The sequence below is a fragment of the Mus musculus genome, chromosome 17, assembly GCF_000001635.26.
Source record: "Mus musculus strain C57BL/6J chromosome 17, GRCm38.p6 C57BL/6J".
NCBI classification, from domain to species: domain Eukaryota; kingdom Metazoa; phylum Chordata; class Mammalia; order Rodentia; family Muridae; genus Mus; species Mus musculus.
In genome coordinates this window covers 75,219,487-75,238,928 of record NC_000083.6, presented here as the reverse complement: position 1 = coordinate 75,238,928, position 19,442 = coordinate 75,219,487, and the positions used below count along the sequence as shown (strand labels likewise).

Sequence of the window (19,442 nt, the reverse complement as noted above, 5' to 3'; positions counted from 1 at the left end):
ATAAAGATGGGCATATAGGTTGTTGCTATGGCAACCAGATCACCTGCAGAGTGATGTTTATTTCCTTAGCTATGCTGGGTACTTCTCTACATTAAACATCATTGCTTAGCAGTTCCCTTTGTGTCTCTATAGACATGATGAAGAGAACAAAGGCCATGTCAGGCCTCATAGAACTGCAAAATTTTAACAAAGTCCTCCCATTTGGTTAAGTTTTCAGTTCTTCTGTGTCCCACTGAAATACACAAAACTTAAAACTACTAATTACCTGTGGCTTGGACATAATTCAGTAGAAAAACTGAAATCCACAAATAAAAGCAACAGGTCCATTTACATCCCTGAAGCAGGAACTAAGCTTGTATTGTCCACTGCACTTTCACGTATGTCAAGAGCTCTGTATTCACACGATCTTTTAACTGGGAGTCTACCGGAAGGGAGATAGAACACAGGCCAGTATTTTGGAATCCTTTCTTCTAATGATGCTAATCATATCATGCCATGGCCTCATTCTTATGACTTCACTTAACCCCAATTATCTCCTTTTAGCCTCTGCCCCAATATAGTAATATTAGAAGTTTCAATACATGAAATTGGGGGCATGCACTTCAATCCACAGACCGGACCATATACCTGACCAGTGAATGGGATCAATGTTCCTGAAAGCATCTCTCTTCCTCAGCTATGCGGGTCAAGTATTGTCATGGTTCAATTCTGGCAAAGTTCAAGTATTGTGAGTAGTCGCTCAATAGTTATTGCATGAACATCCAGCAGATGTATAAGGTAGAGTCCTCCAATGTCCCCCAGGAAACCAGCCCATGTAAAATGAAAGCACTTGCTGGGTTTGTTATTGTCACACAGCCTGGCCCAATTGGAGCAGTGTGGATAAAATCAGCCATGACTCCTAGGTGCCCATTATGCAGCTCATCTTAAATGGCCTTGCTCTCCCGAGAAGCACAAGCTTAACAGTAAGAAGAACACAATGAAATCAGAAACAGTCTGGTTGTAGACCAATGCAGTTAGAGGAGAAGAAGAAACATGCGCTAAAGCAAACTCCGGGGGAATGATCCTTGGGAGGCTTCACCTCACACCAGGATGGCTTGGGAGGCAACATGATAGGGATTCACTGTAACTGATGTTCGTCTAGATCGTTCTGACCCTATGCCTTGTACAGGTATTGTATCAATAGTGTCTATGATTGCAAAAAAGGGAAGATGTTAAAAAGTGCCACAGCAGACGCACACAGTACTCAGATGTCTCCAGAGGCATCTCAGTTCAAAATGTGATGAAATAGGCCCAGGAAGTGGTGAGCTTGTGATAAAGGAATGTGAGGTATAGATTTGAACTAGATAAATCACATGCTAGTCTCCACCTCTGGGGGCCTTGTTTCAAAGGCAGTGTTTCAAAGGTCAAATATGGTTGTGGCTGTGAATGTTCTCTGTCACCTATCAATTTTATAAAAATGTACTGTTCTACTAAAAGGCTTGCCTCAAAGCCACAGAATTCGAAGACTGTGTTCTTAACTGTTGTTACAGCTTGCCCATTCTCACGAAGTCCCCTGCACAAAGGTTACGCTGGAGGCATTTTAGTCTTGTTCGAAATATCGGTTCACATTCTAGAATATTCTTCAGAGCTGAAAATATGTTTGAAATACTCTCAGTGCTAACAAATCCTTGAAACCAGAGTTAACCCGGCCATTCTACACCTTCAGATTCCTTAAGAAAGCAAGTCATATGAAGATCATCAGCAAATACCAATCCTTCTCAGATCAGAAATGGTTTTTCCTTCAATACGATAGCAGGCTTGGAGAGGTGGCTCAGTGGTTAAGAGTACATACTACTCCTGAATCCAGATCCCACACACCCATGTCAGTGTATTCACACTGCTTTGATCAAGAGATCTGAGGACTTCGTCTAGTGTTTGAGGGTAACTGGACTCGCCTGTATCCCACACACGCATCCACATAATTAAAATTAAAATAAACTCCAGTTAAACAATGCAATGACAGCAGCACTATGTACAGCCTCTGGAGATGATCTTTTAGAAGCAAATGTTCAGCTTGCAGATAAATACTTTAATATATAAAAGGAGGCAGAAGAAGGAGGAAATGGAATTTAAAAAAAAGTAACATTCGAGTTATCCTATCAGAAATGATGTGGGGGCAGAGAGGAACCAAGCTGATCCTTTCTCAGAACACCTCATGAAACTGCTGTCTTCTAGTGCAGATTTCAAACTATTCTTAGCAAACCAGATGGTTCAACTTCAATTTAGAAAATAGTAATTCAATCAAAGAGAATAGGGACAAGACGTGACTTTTTGCTCCTTAGAAATACCAGTTATATGTTTTTAAACAGCCTGGTAGTGTATACAGTCTAAAACTCCATCAAGGCAAGCAATGTTCTCTTCAGACTCCTTTCAACACACTCATAACATTGCCAGGATCAGAAGTAGCTTACCAAAAGCCCTAACTCTGGGTCATAATTATTTTCAGTGTTCGATCATGCGTTAAAAACCAAGAGTTTAATAATTAGTAGGTTTATGGTTTTGATGTGCCTTAAAGGTAAAACACGGAAGCTTGATGATAGTCCATGTTATGGCAAAAGTATTTTTCATGGTCAATAAAACGAAAACACATCTGAGTAAAGAGTCAGAGAAAACCAGTGACTTGAGGCAGACTTGTTTCTGTATGGACAGGTCAGGGAGAGTAAAGACTTCAGGTTGATGAGTTTGGGGCAATTGCCTGGAGGAAGACTGGGTGTTAAGCTACAGGATGTACCATGTCTGGGTCCCACCCATTCTGTGAAGTATGTGACCCCAGTTCTGAGACTCTATATTTGACTCTCCCAATGTCTGAGCCCTGCATTCCTCATCCAAGGAAAACTAGCAGTTCTCCTTGAGGCTGGCAGACACTCAGTGACATGGAGGTATGTTCTCTCTCACATGTGGCGTTCCCCCACCTCCTTTGGATCCGAGCCCTGTATTTTGCTGATCTTTCTCCGCTCCAGGCAAGAGGCCCCCTCACAGGCTGTCTGGCAGAAGTTGCTGGAACAAGACCAGAGAACACTTAAGAGCTCCAGAACCTATCACTGAGATGTGCAAAACACCTTCAGCAAAACCTCCTGCTATTGACACAGGTAAAGTCTGGCAAGGATAGATACAGAGAGTGGCCGTGTAAGAGACACTAGAGACATGAGACTTGCTAACACCCCATTAAGCATTTCTTGGGTTAGAACAAGGGAGCACTTGAGAGGGACACTGAAGAAAAACCCAGATGGCATAGGAAGTGGCTGGTGTTGATGACTTATTCAACCAGAAGAAGGCCAAACTTCAGTAAATGTGATCAGCATTCCACAACTAGGAGCTCTGTTCAGGGAAAAAGGCAGGTCACTGGGGAATCCAGCTCTGCCATCCCAAACCTCTGGACAAGAAGAACCTGTAACACATGAAGGTCATTGCTTTGACCCTTCTCACATCTCCCGAACAAGGCCAGCCCTAAATACCTAAAGGCCTGCCCGAGTCAATAGCAAGGAGAAAGCAGGCCACACATTCTCTTTCCCCTTCTGCTGAGCCTGGCAGCTAATGCTGTTACCTGCGACAGCAGCACTGTATAATTGAGAGGTCAAGGTTGTATACGCATTTATTGTTTATTTTTTTTAAGTTTCATTACATTGATGAATGAATTCAAGGATGATATCTGCATGTGCCAGAGCATGCATGAGGGGGTCAGAGGACAACCTGTGGGAGTCATTTCTCTCCTTCTTCCATGTGAGTTCCAGGAGTCAAACTTAGGCACTCAGGCTTAGCAGCAAGCATCCTTACCCACTGAACCATCTTTCCAGCCCCACATTTATTCTTTATACATCCAATCTGTTTTAGTGGTCTCTGGGTTCCACTTACGGCACTAGCCAGTGTAGAAGTGTCGAGATAATCCCAGCATGCTGTTGGGACACAGCTAGGATTTCAGTTTTAGCTCTAGCCTCGCCCCATTAATCTACAGAGAAAATTTAAATTATATAGAAATTAAAGAGTAGCTCTCTAAGTGAAGCTTGGTGTCCTAGCTCTGTTAACTGGACAAGAAATTATTTTCCCATTACTGAGAAACTGCTTTGGAAGCCTGCAGCCCATCTCCCTGCTTTCTGCCCCCCTTTCTTCTTTCCTCCCTCCCCACCTTCCCTGGACATGGGCTTCTTGGGCCTCATATCTACTTCCCCAGTCTCTCGTTGGTCTGTTAGGCGTTTAATGTAAAGTGACCCTCAGAGTCTTGCAATCCTGGGTACCTGTTCACCAGTGGATGGGGCTATCTGATGAAGTTGTGGAACCTTTTGGTCTTGGGGCATAACTAGCAAACTAGACCACTAACACAGACCTTGAAGGTTCCATCTCGGCCTTTCCCATTCTCAAAGATGTGAGGAAGTCATCCCATGAACTCATGATCCTCAGGACTAAACCAGTTCTAGCCACCATCTTCCTCCCTAATATTGAGGACTCCATTCCCTTAACATCAAACCTGAACCAAAATAAGCCATAACACCTTGGGATGTTTTTTTTGGGCAGGTATCCAGTCATAGCAGCAACAAATGGCATAAATACAGAATCTATGCAAATAAAGGTAAGATGGTTTTTCTTCACACACTTTCTAAATAGTACACTGAGTCAAGCAATTAGGATACTTTCCATTTCCAGTGCAAGCTTTCTTGTTAAGTCCTCAATAGTGTTTATTTTTACTTAAAACAAATGCAGAGTGGTCCCTACTTCCCCTTCTACAATGCCACAAGTGCACATATGTGTTTCCTGCAAGTCCGCATGTGTGTTTCAGCACTAAGCGTTTTGACCTTGTCGGTTGCCCAAGAGACACCTATCTCCAATGAATAAGTTTTCTCCACTGGTTCTTCCTGTTTCCATTCTTGCCCAGCAAGAACCACTGCAGCAACGTCTGGCACCTCTAAGAGATGACCAAACAGTTCTTGTGTCATTTAGTCTCAATTTTGTCTCAAGACTTATTATTTATAAGATGGATAACTAATGGAAACGTTTTTTTCCAATGTCTATTTTATACCATGTTCTATTCTGTCCTTTGATTTCTAATCTCCAGCAAGATTCTTTTCTTCTGCAAAATGTACACTAGATACCTTTATTGTCAAATTTGAGGCTTATGATTTTTTTCTAATCTTTATTGAAGTTTCTACAAGATCTGTGGTGTTAATCTCTTTAGCTTCCCATGGCTGCAGTCTATGAAAGTATGCTCACGTGGCATTTCACTCTCTTTATCTATGTTACAGAGCTATAAAAATGTTCTGTTTATATCTACTTCGAGTTTTCCAATATTTCTGCACTTCATAGCTAATCTGGGTGTTTATATGTGGAATTTTCTGCTCTTTCAGCATTCGAAATGTGAAGGTCTTGAGACATTTTGCTTTGCCTTCTTTGTCAGGCCTGTGTCTAATTACAGGCCACATTACCACAGTCAACAAAAAGACCGAGATCACATCATTGTGTAACCTGGCAATGACTAGGCCTGCATGGAAGCTGGACCCTGAACTCTATTGTGATTCTAACACTTCACAGTCAGGGCCTTTTCAAACTATCTGGCATCACTGGGTCACCATAAAAGGCTTGTTTCAACCACTGGCCAATCAGTAAGACCCATTAAGAACAACTGCAATTGTAGATGCCTTGGAAGACTTGAATTTGGGTCACTAATAAGGGAACCAATCTGAAATAAGAGTCACCCTACACAATGAAAGGGATGTATAGATTTAACATCTCTGTAATGCAGTAATAGATCTGACAGGGACTTCCATAAAGCCAGCCCTTTCCTTGTAGATAAAAACTGGGTAATGGAATGTTCAAGTTTCAAGCTCATGAAAACAAGTCTTCCTGCAAAAAGTTGGTAATTGCAACCACCGGAGCTGTAACTCCAACTCAGCCACAGTGGGAACAAGGTTGCAAATGTTTACCAATATATATGGAGTGCAGCAATTTACTCCAAGAAACACAGAAGCTTAAATCAGCCAAGACTATGACTTGCCAATAACTTCAAGAAGTCTTCCCTCAAAAGCACCTTATGTCTTCTCTATTTCTACTCTTTAAATGATTCTTGTGATGGCTACTGATCCTAATATAAGCAAATATTTAGACCATGAAAAATTGAATAACACTTTGTACAAAGGTTTTTTTTTCTTGTTTTTGTTTTGTTTTTTAAAAAGTTTCCTCCTCCGTCTTGGTCCTCTCTACAAAGGTGAAAATCGCTAGAGAATTTTCCAGTGTTATTTCTCTCTCCTCTTTATCACGGCATCCAAGGAAATGTCCTCCTCTAACATAAATATACTGCCCAGAGATTTAGCCATTGATCATGAGCTGTCTCCATCAATCCCCTTACATTCCACTGATAAATCCCTATGCTTTGACCCATAGTCAAGAATACATCACTCCTAACACCAATCAAGGTTGGATTTATCCTCCAGCCTTCGTTCAAGCCCCTCCTCCCAGAGGTTAGCTTTTGGATGACACTGAGCATTGGTCTGCTTCGAAGTAAAAGAGCTTGAAACAGTCCAGTACACTACACTCATTTTCTTTCAATATTCTATAACCAAATCGTGATGACCTACCCCCTACATTATATATAAATATATTTATCTACAACCTGCCTCTTGTTGACCTGCCTGTAAGCATTTCACAATTCTTCTCATTAAAAAAAAAAAAAGCTAAACATGGTAGGCCATTCCAAGACTGCTATGATGGTAATCTGTATGCTGAGTTCTCAGAGTCAATGGCTGCCGACATCTCTCCACATCTGTGAATGGACTACATTACAAAAGAAAGCTATAGATACTATGATGCATCACTCTTACAACTATTACCACTCAACTCACAAGAACAAGCACATATTCCTGCACAAACCCAACACTATCATCACATCTAGATAATAAATAATTCCAGAATAACATCTAATAACCAGTTTGATTTTTCTATTTGCTTCTGAAACATTTTACATCTGTTTTTTTGTTTGTTTGTTTTTGTTTTTGTTTTATCTGACTTAGGTTCAGCAAGTGGGTAAAGTCACTTGTAACCAACCTTAACAGTTTGGGTTCTACCTCCCAAAGTAACCAACCTTAACAGTTTGGGTTCTACCTCCTCCAAGTACACATCTAACCTCCATACATATGGTGGTATGAGTGTGCCCTGCTCTACCACCACACACACTCTCATATGCAGCCACCAAACCCAGACACTACTGATGATGCCAAGAATTTCTTGCTGACAGGAGCCTGATATAGCTGTCTCCTGAGAGGCTCTGCCAGAGCCTGACCAATACAGATGCCGATGCTTGCAGCTAATCATTGAACTGAGCACGAGGACCCCAATGGAGGAGTTAGGGGAAAAAATGAAGGAGCTGAGAGGGTTTGCAACCCCATAGGAAGAACAGCAATATCAACCAACCAGACCCCCCCCCCCAGAGCTCCCAGGGACTAAACCACCAACTAAAGAGTACACATGGAGGGACCCATGGCTCCAGTTGCATATGTAGCAGAGGATTGCCTTATGGCATCAATGGGAGGGGAGACCCTTGGTCCTGTGGAGGTTCAATGCCCCAGTGTAGGTGAATACTAGGGCAGTGAGGCAGGAGTGGGTGGGTGGGTAAGGGAGCACCCTCATAAAAGCAGGGGAGAGGAGAGTATAGACAGGAGGTTTGCAGAAGGGAAACTGGGAAGGGGGATAACATTTGAAATGTAAATAAGTAAAATAACCAATAAAATACCCACCATTATTCATTAAATACACAAATAAGAAAAGAAAAAAGCAAAAAAACAAAAAATGACCTAAATGTCTAAGATTATTGTTGTTTGCCATGATACATATGCTGCTTTTTAATTTTTCTTTATTAAAAATGTAATGATATTTTTAAAAAATTTTAAAAGAAAATTTAAGCCCCATCTACTGTACATCTCCTGTGTCTCTTTCTCGAAAAATCCTTCTACTTTTGTTTTAATGGTATGATAATAAAAAGGCAATATTGCCCTACATTATGGATTTTTTTCTGTCCCTATATAATAATTTACCCTCAGTATTCCCTATCCTCATGAATTTAGCTGTGAAGGTTCAATTAGGCTCAAGTTGGACATTTTTGGAAGAACGTGAACATCCCATGTGGCTGTGTCCTTCTTAACCATGCTGAACTTGGTTCTTGGTAGCAATAGGCCTTCAAGATATGTTGACCTTATTACCAGTTATTTACATTACACTATGCCTCAGTTTTTTTATTATATATTTTCTTCATTTACATTTCAAATGTTATCCTGAAAGTCCCCTATACGCTCCCCCCCCCCCCCGCTCTGCCCTGCTCCCCAACCCACCCACACCCACTTCCTGGCCCTGGCATTCCCCTGTACTGGGGCATATGATCTTCACAAGACCAAGAGCCTCTTCTCCAATTGATGGCCGACTAGGCCATCCTCTGCCTCAGTTTTAAGACCTTTAAAAATACGCACACCAAAGTTTGTCAGGATTCCCAAACTATTTGCTTCTCTGACCTCTTTAGATTCTCTCTTCTCATCTATCTCTTAAAATCTTCTTTTCCATCTGCTGAAGCTCCACTCTCTTTGCTCTGTAACTTTGGCTTCATAATTAATTGCTCATTTTTCTTGACCAGTTAAATAGATCTGAAACTTTACTCTAGAAAACTTCCATGGGTTTAATTACACTTTAAGAGTTTATGGCCTAAATAATTGAAGCTGCCACATAAATATGGACTATTTCTGTCAAGATCATTCTTGTATATGAACTCATAGCAAAATACAGACATAAGTGCTTATTTCACTTAATAAATTAATCCATGCATTTTAAGTTTCAATAGCTTCAACTACTGAGTGTTCCCAATAAGCAAGGTGAAAGTGATGAAGAGTTGGTTTTTCTCCCTGTCCCTATTCATTTAAAATCCACTGACACCTGTCTGTGTCTGTTTCTTTCCAACATCTTAGCAGGACATATCTATATACTATTGATTATTTTCCAATAGTTACATGGGTCATGTGAACTGCACTAGATAATTAGACAAACTTCACCTTCCAACAGTATTTCTCACAAGCAGAAAGACAAATACATGCTAGGAATGTCTGATGAAATAGGTCTTATTTTGAAGCTACGTGTCGGTGACTACACATGCAAAATGAATTAAGAATTGAGATCACTGTCTGGACCATGCAGCTGAAAGTCAGAACAGGATCCAGATAAGGCAAGAGTATTCCACTGGGCTTGAATTATTTAGGCAACCCTATCAATCATTCATTTCACTTCAATTGAATAGTCCAGTTTAGGCTTATAAGTAATTTGTTTTCATCTTTTCTAGTTAGCATCATCTGCCTGAAATTATAGGAGAATAACAAGTTTGTTATGTTTCGTTTTAAAAAGCCTTTTTATCATCTCTGTTCCAACTTGGAAACTGGGGAGAAAGGTACTGGGCACACAGTTTTAAAAGGATCTGCTTTTTCCTTTCTCCATGACCAGCCTAAGCTGGAATGACTAAACAATGCTAATGGCAGCAAACTTACCTTCTGTCTCCAAGCCTCATCTGGGGCAAAACTATGACATGTATAAAATTTACCTTCAGCTACACTGTTCCTATCTATCCATTCCCTTTATGTCAAAGATAAATTTAAATGGATGACATTTCTTCTCTCCAGTCACTAACATCAGACCTCACTGGAGGAATGAAAAGTTATTTCCAGTGCCCCGTTTCAGTCAGCTATGTTCTCACTGAGACAAGGTGCCCGAGAAAGCAACTTCTGAGAGGAGAGATGCAATCGGCTCATGGCCATAGAGGTTGCAGCATATGGTAGGCTGGTTCCATGATTCTGGACCTACGGTAAAGATGTACCTTACCACCTCATGTTGGAAATGCACCCTTCCCACACCAACAGGGTGACCTACCTCTTCCAACCATGTGCCACCTTCCATAGTTCTACCAATTCCCAATCTTTAGTCATATTTTAACTTACCCATGGATTAAACCAATGATTATGCCAGAGCCCTCAAGCACACCTGGAATACTGCCATACAAATGCCTTACGCAGTTGAATGAAAGATAATCAGGATTAGCCCAAAAGTAGTGGACAATCAGGTATCAGATAAATGAGCAGATAAATGTTTCATTTGGAAGACTGAGGGTTTGCCCCTGTCATCGGGAAGTTACATGACATAAACATAAGCACTGCTCATGTCTAAGCCTAACCTGGATTATCTAATTCTTGCTCCTTTTAAAAGTTTAACTATCAGTTCCCTCCCTCTAAGCTAATATTTGCATAGTTCTATGACATTTACAAAATGTGGTTCACATTAATTATCCTGTTTAATCTTAGCATAACTCATAAGTAATCTATTCTTGCCTCCAATTTGCAGATAAGGAAGTTGGTTGTCCGCCAGCCAATGCTGAGCCTGTGATTCTAAACAAGGTCTGTTAATTTCCCATGCTGTCTTTCCATTCTGCAAGCAGCAACTCCACTCAGATCCATACGCTAACTTTCAGTTCTCTAGAAGGCTGATGGTAATCCTATAATAACTTAATCTCCTATAATAACAACTTAGTATCTAAAACGGATTTAAGAGGTAGTTGAGTAAGGAAAACTTGTTCTACAGTTCTATAGTATTTCTCATTTTCCTTCTTACTCCCCACCTCCTACACATTATTTTGAAATGAAGAACACATCTTCCTTACTCTATTTAGGGAGAATTTAAACCATAAGCAAAAGACAGACAGAGGAGCACAGGACAAAGTACGTCATTATCACATAGCCCAAAGAAGCAGTTCCAAGTGGTTGGAAAACAGAAACCACAGGCCCATGATTTCAGAGGGAGCAAGGGGGCACATAGGAGTGACTTGATAGAGGAATGGGAATAAGGAAAGTAATATAAGTATATTTTAAATAAAACTCATTGTAAATAAAAAATAATTAGGTAATCTTCACTACACAGATTCAATGAAGAATTTGAAAGGAAATGATCTTTCTCTTGCTTTATGATATAAGCTAAAGTTATGGTAAATCCAACGATATTTAAAATTCAAATGAAATAATTTCTTTATTGCCATCTTAATTAAATTTTATAAGAAAATGAAAGCTGATATTAATCATTATTACATAGGAGATTCAAAATTATACTACATTGACCAACATCTAAATTGTCAAAAACACTACACAAGAATATACAAGTATTCTCAAACATCCTTGTATACTATATCTCCTGCACCCCATCTCATGGTTGGAATGTTTTACACACATGTCATCACAACTAACTATATACATATATGTGTGTGTGTGTGTGTGTGTGTGTGTGTGTGTATACACAACAAATAACCTTGGAGTTCCAGCAACATGTCCAAAAGTTGAATACTTGAAATTAGTCTATATATCATATGTCAGCAAGACTTTTCTCCTCGGCAAAGTGCCACAAAATCAATAGGTGTTATAGATCACATGATCTCATTGGCTCTCCTCAATTCTGCCATCCCTGCATAAGACTAGCATAAATGAAAAGCTAGTGAATAAGTAGGGCTGTTTCCAATAAAACTTGATTTGTAAATTCACCATAGCTTGCCAGTCTCGTCTATAGAGACTTCTTTGTACCAAGTCTGAGTTTTTGATAAGATGATGTCCCCATCTATAAAACATTATCAAGACGGCCTGGCCCACACTGCTCACCTGTGATCCAATGGTTTCCTGGAAGCATCGGCCAAGTTGTGTCTTAGCAGCCACGGGATACACATGGGGAATAAGCTGCTGGTGGGAGTACGTAGAATGGACTGTCTGGGTCTTCTGGACCGGAAGTCCTTGGTAAGAGACTTGGGACTGGCCTGGTTGGGCTTCCTTCACCTTCTGGCCTCCTGGGCTGTCAATCCTGGAAACCTGGTGTATCTGGACAGAAGCCTCGGGAGGATGTTTCACATGGATATTGACTATGTTGGGGGGGAATTTCACTACAAAGATCAGGAGGACAATTTGTTAATTGTGACGAATTAATGGGAAAGTCGGGGTTTTTTTAAAACATGAAATGTATTTTATACAAACACACCTACCAATAGACACCACACGGGATAACATATACAAAAAGTCTTTTTGTGACATAGACATCAAAATTCTTGGGAACTTTGTACTCAAACTGACAAGTTTATGCAGTTAAAAAAAAAAAAAAACAAAACTGTGGACTGATAAGGTGGTTCAGTTGCTAAGGGTGTCTGCCACCAAGTCTGATGACTTGAGTTTGATCCCTAGGATACACGTGGTGGAAGGAGAAAACTGACTTCATAATTGTTCTCTGATCTCCATACGTGCACTGTGGTACACATACAAGTGCAACCACATACACACACACACAAATACATGCACAAACACACACAGAATGACACAAATGATTATATATTAAAATTTTTAAGTAAAACTACAATATACAAACTTTAAAGTATCTCAAAGTGATGTACTCAAAGACAAGAATATTATTTTAACTAGGATAATACAATTATGAATTCATAATGCTCTTACCATATGTGAGCCCACCTTACCACATGACAAATGGTTCTAAGAGATTAGTTACTTTTTTATATTCATGAAATTTCTTCTATAGAAACTTCTTTTGCATAATTTTGGACTTAGTTTTTTTTCCATTAAAAGTAGAGCTCCAGTTTCACAAAGCATGCTTCTTTTATCTGTTTGTTTTATATATCTCCTATAGATATGCACTTGAATGCTTTCTGGTGACATATTAATGTGTGTTTCTTATATGTGTGCCTTTCTACACTTTCCAAGAAAATTTCAGACAAAAAGTTCATTTTCTGACACAAACATTCAGGGTTTAAAGAGTCAGATCCAGCTGGGCAGTGATGGCTCACACCGTTAATCCCAGCACTTGGAAGGCAGAGACAGGAGGATTTCTGAGTTCAAGGCCAGCCTGGTCTACAGAGTGAGTTCCAGGACAGCCAGGCTACTCAGAGAAACCCTGTCTTGGAAAATGGAAAAAAAAAGAGTCAGATCCAGCAACACTTCACTGACCCCCTTTTAAAGTTGTATATTTCTAAGTATGCCAGCTTTGAAAGAATGAATTAGTCACAGAACGTTTGAGCTCCAAGTGACCTAGTTTGCCTTCCCCTACAGATGGACAGACTGAAGCCCAGTGAAGCTAAGTGACTGTAGAGGACTCAAACCAAGTATCTGTCAGCTACAGGATTCATTATTAGGTATGGTGTGGTCCATGGTTTATTGCTGCTGTCAGGGCCTGACCCTGACCTTGTTCCTCTTTCTGTTTCTGACCTGGCACATCCATCACTCCATGGTGCTAGGAGCCACCGAGAAGCAGGCACGTCTTGGGGCTATCTTAATTTCCAGTGGCTGGTTCACTGTAGACACATAGGTGGGCCCATATCCCACCTCTACTGCCATTTTCCAGGTCATGGATCCACACCCTTCCTCTGTTTCAAATCCAGGCCTCACTACCTGCAGAGACTTCTTTGTGGCTCCTACCTGGTGACAGAAGACTGGGTAATGAGCAAAATGAGGATGAAAAGCTTACCTTTGACCCCTTGCTGGCTAGTCATGGTTAGAGGCAAGGTATGTGTGGAATGGATGACGTGACTCCCCAATGCCTTGCCCTGCTGCTGGGCGTGCTGGTAGAGTTTGGGCATACTGGCACCAAGGACAGGGATCTGGCAAAGCTTTCCTGTGAAATTTGGAGGGCACTGACATTTGTCCCTTGAACTGCACTGGCCACCATTCATACACGGAAGATGGCAAATAACTGAAAAGGAAAAAGAGACAGTGTGGAAAGCTGGTTAGTTTCCCAAAGGTTAAGTGACAATCATCTGGCACCCTCCCTCTACTACCAAACACACATTCTATTAGCCGACATTCTGTTTCTTCTGGCATGAACAAGAACAGCCCCTCACCTTCATTTCTTTCTAGCTTTTATGTTCTTTAAATGATGTCCTCCATGACTACATTTGCCTGAATGTTTCTTCACTTCTCAATATCACTATAAGATACTTTGGGACAGCACATACTTTCTTTTTCCTCTATAGAATTCCATCTTCCTAAGGCCGCTAATAGTCTCTTTGTCACTATGTCTGACAGGCAGATATTTCAGTCCGCCTAGGTTACTATAGCATCTTGTTCATCTGACCAAGTCCTGATTCCTTCCCTATTCCATCTGCATATCCTTTGTAGATGCTTTCCTTTGCTTGTCCTTCAAAAACTGCTGCTGCACCCTGTGGTATGGTTCTAAAATCTTCTTGACCAACTCCACATACACATGATTTCATCATGTTCTCAAGTGTGGGATTCCTGTTAAAGCTTTTTGCTAAACGTCAAACTGTCTACAATTGTGTATCTCCAGGTACACATCCCATACACACCTGTCCATCCCCCAAACTCAAACCATCTACAGTTGTGATAATCTCCCTTCTAAAAGCCCCAGACCCATGGTCTTTCGCAAAGTGTGGCGGTGTCTCCCTCACCTCACTAATTCAACATCAATTCTAGATTTCCTCTTTTAGTCATTAGAGCCCAGTTCTGTCTGCAACCTCATCATTTGTGATCCAGCCCCATCTCTTACAATATAGCCCACTGAAATTTATTCAGCACAGATAAACTTGCTGTGGAGTCCTCTGCCTGGAATACCTCCTACTCAGCTCCCTTCAGCAGACAGACTTTCTGCTTGTCTTTTAGACTCTGTCCCATGTCTCACTCTTGCATCTCTGAGCATGCCTTGCCTCTGCTTCCTCAGAAGTACAGTCAGTATCACTCAGGTCACATCTCTGACACTCATCTGACTATATATATATATATATATATATATATATCCCTCACTAACATTCTGTGAGGCCAGAGAATCAGAGAATCAGTCCTGTATAATGTTACCCCTCAGGCCTAAGAGGAAAACTCATAGCTCTGAGTGCCTCCAAAAAGAATCTAGAAAGAGCATGTATCTCCAGCTTGACAGCACAACTAAAAGCTCTAGAACAAGGGGAAGCAAATTCGGCCAAGAGGAGTAGACAGCAGGGAATAATCAAATTCAGTGTTGAAATCAGCCAAATAGAAACAAAAAGAACTATACAAAGAATCAACCAAACCAGGAGCTGGTTCTTTGAGAAAATCAACAAGATAGATGAACCCCTAGCCAGACTAACTAGAGGGCACAGAGACAGTATCCTAATTAACAAAATCAGAAATGAAAAGGGAGACATAACAACAGAAGCAGAGGAAATCCAAAAAAATCATCAGATCCAACTACAAAAGCCTATACTCAATACAACTGGAAAACCTGGATGAAATGGACAATTTTCTAGACAGATACCAGGTACCAAAGTTAAATCAGGATCAGATTAACCATCTAAACAGTCCTGAATCCCCTAAATAAATAGAAACAGTCATTAAGAGTCCCCCAACCAAAAAAGGCCCAGGACCTGATGGGTTTAGTGCAGAGTTCTATCAGACCTTCAAAGAGGACCTAATTCCACCACTCCTCAAACTATTGCACAAAATAGAAAGAGAAGGTACTGTACCCAATTTGTTCTATGAAGCCACAATTACTCTGATACCTAAACCACACAAAGACCCTACAAAGAAAGAGAACTTCAGACCAATTTCCCTTATGAATATCGATGTAAAAATACTCTATGAAATTCTCGCAAACCGAATCCAAGACCACATCAATACCATCATCCATCATGATCAAGTAGGCTTCATCCCAGGGATGCAGGGATGATTCAATATACAGAAATCCATCAACGAAATTCACTATATAAACAAACTCAAAGACAAAAACTACATGATCATCTCATTAGATGCTGAGAAAGCATTTGACAAAATCCAACACCCCTTCAAGATAAAAGTCTTGGAAAGATCAGGAATTCAAGGCCCATACCTAGACATAATAAAAGCAATATACAGCAGACCAGAAGCCAACATCAAACTCAATGGAGAGAAACTTGAAGCAATCCCACTAAAATCAGGTACTAGACAAGGCTGCCCACTTTCTCCCTACCTATTCAATATAGTACTTGAAGTCTTAGCCAGAGCAATTAGACAACAAAAGGAGATCAAAGGAATACAAATTGGAAAGAAAGAAGTCAAAATATCAGTTTTTGCAGATGATATGATAGCATATATAAGTAACCCCAAAACTCCACCAGACACCTAAACCTTATAAACAACTTCAGTGAAGTAGCTGAATAAAAAATTAACTCAAATAAATCAGTGGCCTTTCTCTACACAAAGGATAAACAGGCTAAGAAAGAAATTAGGAAACAACACCCTTCAAAATAGTCACAAATAATGTAAAATACCTTGGTGTGACTCAAAACAAGGTAGTGAAAGATCTGTATGATAAGAACTTCAAGTCTCTGAAGAAAGAAATCGAAGATGATCTCAGAAGATGGAAAGATCTCCCATGCTCATGGATTGGCAGGATTAATATAGTAAAAATGGTCATCTTACTGAAAGCAATCTACAGATTCAATGCAATCCCCATCAAAATTCCAATTCAATTCTTCAATGAGTTAGAAAGGGCAATTTGCAAATTCATCTGGAATAACAAAAAACCTAGGATAGCAAAAAACTACTCTCAACAATAAAACAACCTCTGGTGGAATAACCATCCCCGACCTCAATTGTACTACAGAGCAATTGTGATAAAAACTGCATGGTACTGGTACAGTGACAGACAGGTAGATCAGTGGAACAGAACTGAAGACCCAGAAATGAACCCACACACATATTGTCACTTGATCTTTGACAACGGAGCTAAAACCATCCAGTGGAAAGAAGACAGCATTTTCAACAAATGGTGCTGGCTCAACTGGTGGTTAGCATGTAGAAGATTGCGAATTGATCCATTCTTATCTCCTTATACAAAGCTCAAGTCTAAGTGGATCAAGGAACTCCATATAAAACCAGAGACACTGAAACTTACAGAGGAGAAAATAGGGAAGAGCCTAGAAGATATGGGCACGGGGGGGGGGGGGGGAAATTCCTGAACAGAACCTCAATGGCTTGTGTTATAAGATCAAGAATCCACAAATGGGACCTCATAAAATTGCAAAGCTTCTGTAAGGCAAAGGACACTGTCAATACGACAAAACAGCAACCAACAGATTGGAAAATGATCCTTACCAATCCCAAATCTGATAGGTGGCTAATATTCAATATATATAAAGAACTCAAGAAGTTGGACTCCAGAAAACCAAATATTCATATTAAAAAATAGGGTACATAGCTAAACAAAGAATTCTCAACTGAGGAATACCAAATGGCTGAGAAGCACCTAAAAAAAAGTTCAACATCCTTAATCATCAGGGAAATGCAAATCAACATGAACTTGAAATTCCACTTCACACCAGTCAGAATGGCTAAGATCAAAAACTCAGGTGGCAGGAGATGCTAGTGAGGATGTGGAGAAAGAGGAACACTCATCCATTGCTGGTGGGATTGCAAGCTGATACAATCACTCTGGAAATCAGTTTGGCAGTTCCTCAGAAAATTGGATATAGTTCTACTAGAAGATCCAGCGATACTACTCTTGGGCATATACCCAGTAGATGCTCAACTTGTAATAAAGAAACATGCTTCACTATGTTCATAGCAGCCTTATTTATAATAGCCAGAAGCTGGAGAGAACCCAGATACCCCTCAACAGAGGAATGGATACAGAAAATGTGGTACATTTACACAATGGAGTACTACTCATCTATTAAAAACAATGAATTTATGAAATTCTTAGACAAATGGATGGATCTGGAGGATATCATCCTGAGTGAGGTAATCCAATCACAAAAGAACACACATGATATACACTCATTAATAAATGGATATTAGCCCACAAGCTCAGAATACCCAAGATACAATTTGTAAAACACATGAAACTCAAAAAGAAGGAAGACCAAAGTGTGGATACTTCAATACTTCTTAGAAGGGGGAACAAAATACTCATGGAAGGAGTTAGAGACAAAGTTCTGAGCAGAGACTGAAGGAATGACCATCCAGAAATTGCCCCACAAGGGGATCCATCCTATAAACAACCACCAAACCCAGACACTAATGCAGATGCCAACAGGAGCTTGCTGACAGGAGCTTAATGTAGCTGTCTCCTGAGAGGCTCTGCCAGTGCCTTACTAATACAGAAGTGGATGCTCACAGTCATCCATTAGGCGGAGGACAGGGTCCCCAGTGAAGGAGCTAAAGAAAGTACCCAAGGAGCTGAAGGGGTTTTCAGCCCCCGAATGATGAGCAACAATATTAACTAACCAGTAACCCCAGGGCTCCCTGGGACTAAACCACCAATCAAAGAAAACACACAGCGGACTTATGTCTCTAGTTGCATATGTAGCAGAGGATGGCCTAGTCAGTTATCAATGGGAGGAGAGACCCTTGGTCCTGTCAAGGTTCTATGCTCTAGTATAGGGGAATGCCTGGAAGCAAGAATGTGTGTGTGTGTGGGGGGGGGGGGGTTAGAGAGCAGGAGGAGGGGGAGGGGGAGGGGGAGGGGGAAGAGGATAAGAGATTTTTGGAGGGGAAACTAAGAAAGAGAATAACATTTGGAATGTAAATAAAATATCTAATAAGAATATTTTTTAAAATATAAAATAATAACAATAAAAACATCTGTTAGATGATTGTAGGAGCCATAGGGGTCAAGAAAAAAAAAGTTAGCCCTCATGCGTAGCTCAGAATCTAGCAGAAATGTTTCAAGTCTGAAAATATAAAGAAAAAGATAGTCATAAACACAAAGAAAGCATAACAGATAAAGTTCTGTGCCTACCATTTTGTTAAATACTTAGGTTATAAAGAAGGGTTAGTTAGCCTTTACCCTTCAAGCATTTTACAGCTAGTCAGTGATATTAAATGATGTAGCATTACTAAAGCCACAAAGAAGCAATGACTGTCAAAATGAATAAAATCCTTTGGAACTTCAGGAATAACCGAAAAAGCACTTCTCAAAATATAGAACTGCGGTGAGCTCTTTAGGACTGAGCAAAACGGAGATTACAGACCGTATACTCTAGCGAGGCCATCTGTGTAAAGGAAGAGGTAGCTCGTCTGGGAGAGAGAGAGTCAACAAGTCTTGTTAAAACCCAGGCTTTTAGAGGAATGGAAGGGATCAGGCAGTAAGTTGGACCGTGAAGGCTTACATCAAACCAAGGTGTTATTAAAGACATTGTATGGGGTTTGAATTTTACTCAGTAATAGACAAGTTACCCTGAGGCTTGAAGCAGAGGATTAGCAAGGTAGCTAGCATGTTCTAGAAAAGTCGCTTTGCGGATGTGCTCAGGATGAGTGGAGTGAAGAAGTGACAATTGCCGGGAGTCAGAGTGTGGAAACTGTCAGAGTAACTGAGGAGCAGGTAGAAAACAAGGCTCAGGGCAAGGGCAGCAAGCATCGAAAGGAAGATGAGGTAATGCAATGCTTCTGGGA

At 40.5% G+C, this 19,442-nt stretch overlaps 1 protein-coding gene across 14 annotated transcripts in view; it reads right to left on the bottom strand.

Moving 5' to 3' along the window:
• The window catches only part of Ltbp1 (latent transforming growth factor beta binding protein 1), a 387,033-nt gene that overhangs the window by 153,584 nt on the left and 214,007 nt on the right, over window positions 1-19,442 (bottom strand). For all 14 annotated transcript variants that reach the window (XM_006524348.4, XM_030249831.1, XM_006524350.4 and 11 more), the window contains 2 exons: window positions 13,549-13,773; window positions 11,688-11,962 (listed from right to left, as the gene is read on the bottom strand). In XM_006524348.4, coding sequence (XP_006524411.1) covers window positions 11,688-11,962; window positions 13,549-13,773 — 500 coding nt within the window. The remainder of the gene's footprint in view (window positions 1-11,687; window positions 11,963-13,548; window positions 13,774-19,442) is intronic.